The 11,851-nt window shown below is 42.6% G+C and overlaps 1 protein-coding gene and 2 pseudogenes across 1 annotated transcript; 2 read left to right on the plus strand and 1 right to left on the minus strand.

Annotated features, from left to right (window-relative positions):
- The window catches only part of LOC120287050, a 10,266-nt pseudogene extending 8,792 nt beyond the window's left edge, over window positions 1-1,474 (minus strand).
- Window positions 1,475-2,248: 774 nt separating this feature from the next.
- On the plus strand, window positions 2,249-4,940 carry LOC120295716 (annotated as a pseudogene).
- Window positions 4,941-8,641: 3,701 nt separating this feature from the next.
- LOC104445554 (protein POLYCHOME) lies at window positions 8,642-11,048 on the plus strand. The gene is made up of 3 exons (XM_010059457.3): window positions 8,642-8,835; window positions 9,117-9,533; window positions 10,300-11,048. Exons 2-3 carry the CDS (start codon window positions 9,141-9,143, stop codon window positions 10,687-10,689), a joined length of 783 nt encoding a protein of 260 aa, XP_010057759.2. The 5' UTR covers window positions 8,642-8,835; window positions 9,117-9,140; the 3' UTR covers window positions 10,690-11,048.
- The last annotated feature ends 803 nt before the right edge of the window (window positions 11,049-11,851 follow it).

An 11,851-nucleotide genomic window follows, 5' to 3' on the forward strand; every position in this document is an offset into this window, starting at 1 on the left:
TATAAACATGATAGATCCTTTGACAATAAGTTTTTCCTTTTCTGATGGTATATGTATAATTTAGGGAGCTCCTGTATCGATACAGTATTGATGTGGACGAGAAATTTGCTTTACTGATAAATGAAGAACGTGAAAGACCTCAATTTAGCAGTCCTTATATCCGTGGACCCCATGATATTGATTGGGACAAGACTTTATCGGAAATATGAATGACTTCATGAATAGGAAGTCCAATTATATAGCGACTTTTCCTCCAATAATTGATTATGTAAATTAGTATTTTATTTTTAAGGGATGGATACGACGGAAATCACGTCCCAAAACTAACTCTCGACCTAAGAGTATTTAATGCCATATTAATCTGATACATAAGTCACGTGCCACCTATGTGGGATCCAAGTCCCATTGTTTAAAATTAGGATTACAATAATCTACCACACTCCGTGATAGTAAGGACAAAAATAAAACAAAAAAAGCGATTAGGATAAGGACGACTCACCACGCTCCAAGTCTCATGCCTTGCAATTAAGCTATTATTACTCCGAATCGATAGGGTACGTTCAAGTGAAAACAATAACATTGCCCACGCACAAAGCCATACTAAATTGGGCGACAACGCCAAATATTGTGATTTTCGCCTAAGGATTAGCCGAAAATGCCAGTGTTGCTAGCCCAACGTGTGAAGCGAGATTGTGGAGCGTGATAAATTGTTATGATCTTTATTGTAAGGTAGGGAACTTGGGTCCTATATCAATGGTGTCAAGATTTCGACAATCTCTGAGTTTATATGGCTTTGAATTCTCCGGCCTTGTTTTTGAGATGTGATTCATCAAATCTGTTGTATCAAGTATATATTATCGGATACATAAATACAATCAATCTTTGCTACACGGGTTTATAAAGCATATGTTATACAACTCACCTTCATCGCTATTGATTTAAGTCATCTCGCTTATCAATAATCAATCATTATTCTCAATCACGGTCATAAAACTAAGGAAAAATTCTACATAAAACCTGAAATGTTTTCATTTTCTCAATAAGGGCTTGAAATACTATCATTTTTTTAAATGAGGGCTTAGAGTAGATTTTACTTTAAACAAGAGTTTGAAATAATTATGTTTGTTTTAATAAGGACTTAATTTTTTAATTGGTCATGGGCATTTTAGTAATTTACCTTTTTTTTTTTTTTTTTTTCCTTTTTCCTTTTTTAATTTTCTTTTTTCCCCCATTTTCTGGTTTTCTTTCCTTTATTGGTGGTGGCTGATTGACCACCATCGCTATCGGAAAGAATGGGTGAGGCCCTCGCTTGATGCGGCGAGGGGCACCTTGCCTAGATGAGGCGACCTTCACCTTGGGAGATGCCGCCCTTGAGGCCATTTACAAGGTTGGCCCTAGCCAAATCTAGTTGAGGGTCGCCTTGCCAACGGTCAATGAGAGAGACGATCTTGCCTAGGCAAGGCAACCTTCCCATAGGTGAGGCCGCCCTTGCGTCTATTGGTGAGGTTGGCCTCGCTAGATGAGAGGGCGACCCTCGCCCTAGGTGAGTAGAGGCCGCCCTCGCCGGTCGTTGAGCCCTTGTTTGCCTCAAGTGAGGTTGACCATTGCCAGATCTAGCAAGGGTGGCCTCGTTCACGGTCGGCGAGTGCTCGGTTTGTCGGCAATTATTGGCCCTTTCATAGTAAAAAAACAAAAAGAAAAGTGAAAAAATAAGAAGAAAAGAATAAAAAATAGTTTAAAATTAAAATTGTAATTGGATGTAAATGTCCCTAATCGATTGAAATATTTAGTCGGTTGGTGATCGGCGAATCGAGACTCTTATTTGAAACTATTATTGTCACTTTAGGTTTTTATTTGAAATAATTATAACTATTTTGAGTCCTTATTTAATATATTTTTTCAGGTCTTTTATTTGAGAAAATGAAGGCAGTTCAAACTTTTATTCAGAATTTTCCCTAAAACCAATTTAGTTGGAAAAAGAATAAAGAAAAACGATGTACAATCTGAGTATCGATATGAGCCCCATAAAGTCCAGAATCCCCAAGGAAATGCGACTGGCCCCGATCATACACCGTTAGCTGCCTTGACCGATCCGAAACTCAGGTACACATCACCGCACCCGATCATTTCTCGGGCCGAGGAAACCGTTAAAGAGGGACCCGCATTGGCCGTTGGTCCTCCCCTCTCTCTCTCTCTTCCTTTGTTGCACTTCCATTTCGTGTCCTCTCGAGCTCCCCCATGTCCGACACATCGCAAGACCAAATTCCGAACCAGACAATCCTCCTCCACGATCTCCTCTCTGAATCATCCGACATCGCGAGCTCGCCCAGGCCCATCAACCCAGGAAAAAATCCCTGATCGAATCGGTCGATGGATGCGTTCCCGGAAGCAAATCCGATCCGCTGCCACCCTCATCAGCACCTGATCGATGGTCCGGTTCGCTCCGGCTAGGGTCTCGTAGCTCCTCCCGATAATACACAGGATTCCCTTCTCGGCGAAGGCGACGGCGGCGGGGTGAGAAATGTCTAATCTTTATGGAGATTACAACCAGAAGATCGATTACGTGTTCAAGATCGTGCTGATAGGGGACTCCGCGGTGGGGAAGTCCCAGCTCCTGGCTCGGTTCGCCAGGAACGAGTTCAGCGTCGAGTCGAAGGCCACCATCGGGGTCGAGTTCCAGACGAAGACGCTCGTGATCGATCACAAGACGGTGAAGGCCCAGATATGGGACACCGCGGGTCAGGAGCGGTGAGGACTCCTTCACCATTCACTCATCACCTCTCTCTCTCTCTGCCTAAAATTTGAATCTTTTTTCTTTTGCGTACCTCTTTAGAAGAAACATCAAATCTGTGATGTGTCCTGCTTTGTGCTAATGGATCCTCTTTGGAAATGCTGGTCATTGTTTTAGCCCAGAATAGATGGCGGCGATGGGGTTGGAGAAAAGTTTCTGATTTTTTCACTGGCCGGGGTCGAAGCAATGTTCACTAGTTTGTAGTCCTCTGGATGACGTTTAGGCCATGAAGATGAATAGGGATAGCGAACGTTGTTCTTGCTCTGATTTCCCTGAAAGAACAGGAAAAATTGGCAAGCGAACAGGAGGAAAAATTATGCTTGCTGAAAAAGGATTTGGTGATGGGTTGGTGAAACATGAGAGAGCACATATTATAGGTGGTAACTGGTGGCCTTGGAGTCTGCCGACCTGTTGTCTAGCTATTCGATTGTGATGGGACTTGTTGATTTGGCCTTTTGGGATGATTTTGATCGAGTGGACGGTGAAAGGACTCTCGTGATCTCCGATCTGCATCGGTGTGAGAAATGTGCTACAATTTCTGTCCAAATCCCATAAATGTAAGAGACCATTGGCCTTTTTTCCCTTAATTAAGATGGGTGGTCTCTAAGAGGAATGTTTTATGGCATTGCTGGCGGAAGTCCGGATTTGGGCCTCCGGCTGCCAGTCAGGCATTTGGTTTGGTTTCGTTATGATAAGTCCATTGTCTTTACAAGATTTCATAGGTGGTGCATCTCATTTTCCTCTTTAGCTGACAGTTTCATTGACATTTTGTTGCAATTTTATTTTGTCCCATGAAATTTCCAACTTGCCCAAGCACAATCCATCAACTTGCCTCTTGATGTTCCTTCGGTACTCTGGTCATAATCCTTAAAGCGATATTCCTTCATGTAGATGGTCGGTGGATGCCAATGCCTATATTGGATTGGCTTGTCCATGGAACAAAAAGTGATTCCTAGTCCAGTTGCAGATGTGCAGTTGCTTTTGCCCTAAACCACAATTTCTCATCTGCTGTCATTTGGAACTTGGGATCAGCTAAATCAAGCTATAGAAATTCCGTACCTCCTACCGCTACAGTTCAATTTTAGTTAGGGTCAAGCATTGACAGAGATCTCCAAAGTGAGCACTGACTTACTAACATTGCCCTGCCATCCCTTCTAGTTTTAGTTGGTAGGGAAGAAGCATTACAATTCCAAGCTCGGGAGAAATCAGGGCAGTACACCATTACGAAGATTGATTGACTCAGAATTCTTCCAGCAGGACATGTTTATTTTATTGGTGGATGAATATTAATGTGATTGAGTTAGTCCTTCAAGTCTTCAATCTGCCTTTGTGAGATAAAACCTTACTACTACATCCATTCATTGAAGATTAACCATTGAGGGGTAGATCCCCCTTAAGAGGAGCCTGACGGAATCTGAAGGCCTTTCATAGCATTTGTTGAACTTCTCCAGTGAAGTTCATCTAGGACTTAGATACTCTGTGCTGTCGCTAGCATTAGATTAGCATGTTATGCGTGGAGCCGTTCTGAGCTTCTACTGGTTTCCTTTGGTCCCGAATTGAACATAATGAACTCTGTCGAAGCAATAACCCCAGCCTGACACTTTTTTATCAAGTAGTTTAAGTGATTTGTCATTCGTTGTTCATAGCTTTTTGGTGATCTATGCTGCCACAGGTACCGAGCAGTGACAAGTGCATACTACAGAGGTGCTGTTGGGGCAATGTTGGTATATGACATGACCAAGCGCCAATCTTTCGACCACATGACTAGGTGGCTGGAGGAACTGAGAGGTCATGCTGACAAGAATATCGTCATCATGCTTGTCGGCAACAAGTCTGACTTGGGCAGCCTACGGGCTGTCCCGACGGAGGACGCCCAGGAGTTTGCCCAGAGAGAGCTTATTCTTTATGGAGACATCGGCTCTTGAGGCAACCAATGTTGAACCCGCATTCCTGACAGTTTTGACAGAGATATACCGGATCATTTCCAAGAAGACCCTTAATGCAAGCGATGAATCAGATCCTGGTCTTCTTAAAGGGACGAAGATTGTAGTCCCCGGACAGGATGCGGATGCCGGCAGAGGAAAAGGGGGGTGCTGCATGTCCTCCTAATCTTCTTCGTTCAGATTATATTTCTTTTCGGCAAGATAATCTTACCATCGACATTTACTTTAGAAGTCCATCCTTTGTATGTAGTAGCCTTCTTGTATTATTTAGCATTGGTAATTCTCATCTTCGCTTAGTGTAACGGCAAAACGATTTTGCAGAGAAAGGGTAGCTGATGAAATTAAGGCTTGAGACTGAAACTCCAGGTTTTTTGAGTGGTATTATGTCTCACTGAAATTGTGTCGGATGACCTGTACCAGAACATGATTGAATCGCGCAAGTTCCTTTACAATCAAGTTTGATCGAATCCTTAGTACATGGTTTTTAATGGCTTATCTTGGAGATCACGTCCTTCTTCACGGTGTCCTCCATGGGAGCATGCAAATCTTTAACATGGGCACTAAGAATGTCTACTGGTTTTTGTGTGCCTCGTCCACTCCCCATTACCGTTTTAAGTTTAATTTCTTACAGCATCCTCCTGTCATCTTTGGCAGAGGATTAATGGATCGTGTAGTATGATTAGGTAGTCCTACCTTTGGACTAATTATTTTCTTCTGGGAGAATAGGAGATATAGATAGAGCTTGACAAATTCAAAGAAGAGAATGAGAAGGTGTTTCGCTTGAGTTGGATTTAACAATGCGATATTTTCACCGAAAGTCATTCTTTCGTTTACTAGAAGAGACATGTTCTATGGCAATTATAAGAAATATTCACAGGTAGACAAAAGAATCGGTAACTTTACTTCAAGCGGAACTATACCTATACAAACTGTATCGAAATTTTATCTACAACAAAGCTTGATAATACAGCCACCCGTGTATAAAGTATGTCTAAATTTAATCGATTACAAAGACTGAGAACATAGAGTTGCAATGTTGGAATTTAGTATGACGAGACACTTAGGATATACGGATATATGTTAGAATTTAACGGACGACACGAATTCAAAAACTATAGTTAAGAAACATGTTGGAATTTAATTAACAATGGGAGTTTGGAAGTTAAAATTATAGTACAGGAATTGAAAGATAATATATATGTTTGTTTGGATACAGAGTTCATTTGAAGAGTATGATGTGGCTAATTAAAACCTGCAATTGATAGTTATCAACAAAGATTGACAGTTACATTGACTTCCTTACTCGTTTTTTTTACTCTATTGCATTGGCATTTGCTCTATTCCATTACACGGTTGCATTCAAGATTGTCGATTTCACTTTTTGTTAATATCATCAAGTTGTTGATTCTTCAAGCTATCGATAATTATACATATAAATGATCAAACCCTGCTCTCATTGACTAAGTTTATCACATGTCAATAATAACCTAAATTTGGTCATTTTTGGGTTCAAACAAATGCCCCTTTAAAAGAATTGAATGATTTATTGATCAATCTATTCTTTTAAATTAGATAATTATGAGTCATCATGTATCCCATTGTCATTGACAAATTTGAATTTTCTTATGGAATTTTATCTTAGTTAGATTCACCATATAGTTCATATTTTTCCATGAAAAGCATGTTTTGTGTAAATTCTTCATGTGACCCTCCATCTTTGTTATTAAGGGCCTGTTTGGCAACTTGCCAAACAAGATGGAATTCTGATTTTTTGTTCCCGAATCAGTTTGGGACGAGAATCGCGTTTGGTAAACTTTTTTGTTCTCGGGAACAAATTTGTTCCCGGAACGATTTTGGACAAGATTTGAGAATAAAAAAAAATTGATTCTACGTCCGAGAATCGAAAAGAATCAAAACAATCAAAATGGTAAAACCCTTGTTCTTCTCTTTCAACATCTCGGTTGCCGTTCGCCATCGCCCGCCGCTGTCCGCCGCCGGTCGCCGCGGTCCGCCACCGGTCGCGGAGGCAAGCCCAGCCACCGGCGAGGCTCGGCCTCACCCGACCGGCGAGGCCAACCTGGCCACTTGGCGGGGCTGGGCGAGCCTCGCCTGGCTGCCGGTGAGGCTCGCCCGGCCACCGGCGAGGCTCGCCCGGCCCCGCCGGTGGCCAAGCTAGCCTCGCCGAGGCCGGCGAGGCCAGCCTGGCCACCGCCGAGGCTCGGCCCCGCCGCATCTGGCAAGGCCGAGCCTCGGCGGGCGGGCGAGCCTCGCCCGGTGCCGGCGAGGCTTGGCCGGCACGACGAAGGCCGACCTCGCCGAGGGCGGCGACGCTCCGGTGAGCGTCATCGGCCCTCGTTCGGCTTCCGGTCCGGCGACCGGCCAAATGAAGAAGAAGAATAGGAAAAAGGGAAAAAAAAAAAAAAAATAAAAAAAAAGGAAAAAGAAAAGAAAAAAAGTAAAAAAAAAGTAAATAAATTATTTATTTTTTTTTAAAAATTAAAAGAAATTAATTTGGAACATAATCAATTAATACGGTACCAAACGCAATTCTATTCTAGAATAAAAATTTTGAACAAGCACCAAACGCGCTTTTTTACTCGAATCAATTCAGGAACGAATAAAAATAATCATTTCTAGTCGAATCGGCTCATAGGAACAGAATCGTTACCAACGCGCCCTAAGTAATTCCTTATACTTAGATAATCTCATTGCTATTTGGAATAAAATTTTGGCCTACAATTTTTTCTTTAAGATTGAATTTCAATCCACCGAAAACCAAATTTTTGAAGTCTTTTTCTAAAAGTGAAGTAAGGCATCTATTCCTAATCCTCTTGAATTAAGTAATAAACTGATTGATTGATTTATTATCATACTGATGAATTCCAGCCATATCAATGATTGATACTTTAGATATTACTATACAAAATTAAGAATGAAATTGTCTTTCTCGTAGCCAAAATATGAATTGAATTAGGAAATAAATTAGTATATCAAGTAAAGATAGTTCTTGATAAAGACAAAGAACAACTAAGTCTCATGAATTTATTTGTTCTTGCATCTCCATATTGGACGCTAGATCAAGTGATGTGTTCAACGGTTAATTGTCATGTCGGTGAAAACAGAGTAGTCGGTGTTTAATTTTTTTCTTTTAAGCGGCTAGTTCATGTGAAGCATTTGTGTCTTAACCATTGATCTAGGAAGATAGGCCAACATGGAAAAGAATCTCCAATCAAATCTCAAACTTGTTATCGATGAAATTTAGGAATAAAAAACAACGCTCAACAAATGACCAAGGTATTCTATACGAAAGCTACATCAAATTTACCACTGGCCGTGGTGGTCACGGCTCATTGGTAGGCCGGGTTTCAACGAGGAGGTGCGAGTTCGAAGCCCGTGTTGAAGGGAGGCTGGTGGATTGCAGCGTGGCGTCTTAAGTGAGTTGCCGGGGTGGTGGGTCCTCCCGCTTACGCGGCTCCCGTGTTTACCCCCTTCGACCGCCGGTCGTGGGGGTTCTGGGTCACCAAAAAAAAAAAAAAAAAAAAAAGCTACATCAAATTTAACGTGTCAAGTATTCCACGGGCGACAAATCCATTTAAACTATAAGTCCTTAAGCTCCCGATTTTTTACCCAAAAAAAGCTTCTCGATTGAGCAATGGTAAAAACCATTATGTCCCCTCTTCGCATTTACTCTTATACGGAATTTACCTTTTATTTTTGGTATTTCTTATGGAAGGAAAGGACAATTGAGCCATTTTCATTTGACGAACCAAATCCCTTCGTGGCGACTTCTTTTCACAGTTTCCATGTGGGGCGGTGCGGTTTCAAGACTCGAAAACCACCTTTCTTTTAGTTGAAAAGGCTCGCAAACGGCTCGAACCGCCCAAATGCGAAAAATTTGAAAATTCGAACTTAATTACCAAAAAATGAAAAAATGGAGCTCGAAACTGGGAAAACAACCCCTCCTCCTCTCATGCCGCCCATTTCCGATTTGAAAAAGAGCGAAACTTTCTGCTGATTTCACCTTCAAAATCGCGACCCACTTCAGCCGAAACCCTCCTCGAATGCCATCCTCGACCTTTTTCGAGTTCCATCTCTCTCAAGGTAATTCGCCGCCCCGCCCTTCTTCTTCTTCTTCTTCTTCAGCGTTGCTCGGTTCCCTGCTTCATCTTGGCAGATTTCGCTGCTTGCCCATCTGGGTATTTTCTCTTTTCGTATGTGGGTTTCCGGGGAAGAGCAGCTGCGTCTAGCTTGCGGCGGGGGGATCGTGAAAACTTCGCATCTGAGATCTTCGGCGGATCTCGTTTCTTGCTGAGTCGAGCGTGCTTTTAAAGATTCGGTTTCTGTTGCGCGATGTTTTCGTCTTCTGATGGTGTCGTTTTCAGTCTCTCGATAGGAGGAGCTTCGAGATGCCGGCGGAATCGAGGGACAGGTTGGTGAGGGCAGTCGATGTGGCCGCGGTCTACACTCGAAGGCGAGCGGGAATACTCGGAGTGCTCGAAGACGAGCCGGAGCGGAGTTCGAATCTCTTCGAACCCGTGGTGGTGCGGCGAGCAGCCGGAGTCGTGGGAGAGCGGGCGCCGGTGGGATTGGGCCGCGGTGGTGCGGTGGTCGGGAGGGGCGTTTTGGGGACTCCAAGAAACGTGAGGGGGGGTGGCAGGAATCTGTTCGCGACTCCATTGGTGGGAAGAGAGAATACGCCGCCGGGCGGTAGCGCAAGGAGGGGCCGGGGGCGTCCGGACAGTGTTTTGCCTTCTTGGTACCCGAGGACGCCGCTGCGCGACATTACAACCGTTGTGAGGGTAAGGTTGCTCTTCAGAGCAGTAATTGCTCATTTAATGCGTTTGGTTTGATTTAAGTTTCTTGAATTAAGCATGGCTCGTGCATGTTTTCCGGTGTTGAGTGGCATTTCACATTTAACTTTTTACGTCTAGTTTCTTTCTATTGATAGACTAACCAGTAATTCAATCAGCAAGCTAGTCGAGTGGATAATTGCTTAGATTGGTATTGGATGAGCATATAAATTTGGCTTGGTCTGATCTAAACTCTGGATGATTTATCTCCATGTCTGCAGAGCATTATGCAAATCTAGGCTAATTGGCAATGGAATGCCTTCATATACGTCTATGAGCGCCTTTGCCATTAGCAATTCAGTGTTAACAGTATTTGTGTCGGCTTGCTAGATTGGTGAGAACTGAGAAGGTAGTTGTGAAGCGTTTGGAAATGGTTATTTTGATTTCCATTACCAATCAGCGGGGGTAAACTTTTTGGCTCTGCTCACCACCTATGCTTAGGCTTTGTTCCCTTCTTTTTATCCAGTTGCTTGAAGTAATTACAATCTGCATATCATGGTCACAACTCTACATCTGTTTGGGCTAATTTATCGTCCTTGTATTTCTCTTCAATAGTCTCCTTTCTTGTTGTTCTGTATCTTGATTTCACAGTTTATTCCTCATTATGCAATTACTATCACTTCAGGAATTTTGCTTGACTGCTCTGCAGAAGCACGTCACTATATTTGCTGCACACTTGTGTGGGGGCTGATCTACTATCTTCTCCTAAATTCAGGCATATGAAAGGAGAAGGGCTCGGCTGGCAGAGATTGAAGGACGACAAGTGGATACTCCAGTAGCCACGGAACTGACCACCGGTGAATCTTCTGTACCACGGACGCGTGCTCCACTCGAGCACGATGTTTCTCTATATACCCCTGGTCCAGCAGTTCCAGAAAAGCCTTGCCCGATTTCTGTAGGCAAGGTGCCGAAGATATTGCTTGACATTACCAACCAGACTTCTGTTGGTGACTCAGAGTTCCTCACACCCCAGAAGAAGCTTTTGAATCAAATTGACACAGTCGAAAAAGTGGTAATGGATGAGTTGAAGAGGCTCAAAAGGACGCCGAGCGCTAAAAAAGCAGAGCGTCAAAAGAGAGTTCGTACACTGATGTCGATGCGATGATGCATCGATGATCCTGGAGTACACAAGACGAGACAGGCCTGAGCACATTAGATCAATAACCGGTCAATCTAGTTCCCCATTTTTTACCCCTTTCAACCTCTAGCTGAAGATCTTGGTATAGGATCAGTAGGCATTTTTCTCACCCATTAACGAGTTGCTGAAGGTCTTGGCATAGGATCAGTAGGCACCTGAGTCAGTCTTTTTCATTTTCTGGAGCCCTTTTTGAGCTCTTTGGTGATGTTTCTGGAACACAATGTACATAAGAGAACCAACATGCGTTTGATTGTTTGCTCAAGGTCGGTCTGTGTAGTCCTGGGCATTGGCATAATAGAATCCAAGCATCATTTTTCTTCAGACGAGATTTCTCTTCTGACAGTTCCCTCCTTACGTGGTAATGTCTTCCTCAGTATGAATGGATGTTCCTCAGTTTTTATGTCTTTGAACCTGCCTTTTCTCTGTTATGTACACCATGATCTGTTCATACAGACCGAAACAATGGCATGTTCCTATATGCCCCGAACTTAATTTTACAGTATAGGCATAGCATACCTATTACCTAAATCTGAACCATTTGTTGTTTCAAGGTAAATCTTTTCTTCTCGAGGATGCAATAGTTTAAGGAAATCACAGTTAAAGGACTCGATTAAATTATCTTAAAACTCAGATCATATCTTGGGTATCCTAGGCAGCAATGAATTGCCCTAAACATTACAAAAGTTGACCGGCTTTTGTTATTGGATATGGGTCTTGTTCATAAGCATTCTCCAAATAATGATTAAGTTAATTTAAAGGGAAAATTACCAAAAAGGTCTTAGATTTATTATAATGTGCTTATTTAGTCCTAAATTTATTTTATTGACCAACTGAGTCCTAAACCTTTAGCCATTATGCCAATTTAGTCCACTTGGCTAAATTTGATTGGCCGATATTATGAACAATCTTTTAATAATTTTTTATTTTTTCGAATTTTGTAATTATTTTTTTGTTTGTTCTTCTTTTTTCTCTCTCTCTCTCTTTTCTTCCTCCCCCTCCTTCCTCCTCCTTTTGACGATTGGTTAGAGGGAAGGGCTCGTCATCAAACAAAGGCAACTAGCCAGTGGGGAGCTCGCCTTGCCATCGTTGGGTGAAGGTGAGCTCACCTAGCCACTGACGAGAGTGAGCC

The sequence above is a fragment of the Eucalyptus grandis genome, chromosome 1 (assembly GCF_016545825.1).
Source record: "Eucalyptus grandis isolate ANBG69807.140 chromosome 1, ASM1654582v1, whole genome shotgun sequence".
Classification (NCBI taxonomy): Eukaryota; Viridiplantae; Streptophyta; class Magnoliopsida; order Myrtales; family Myrtaceae; genus Eucalyptus; species Eucalyptus grandis.

What these genes read in the sequence shown, in the direction of transcription:
- LOC104445554 (XM_010059457.3), top strand. Translation starts at nt 9,141, where the DNA reads ATGCCGGCGGAATCGAGGGACAGGTTGGTGAGGGCAGTCGATGTGGCC. An exon ending in ACATTACAACCGTTGTGAGG is followed by an intron (nt 9,534 to 10,299) that starts GTAAGGTTGCTC and finishes TCCTAAATTCAG; the next exon opens with GCATATGAAAGGAGAAGGGC.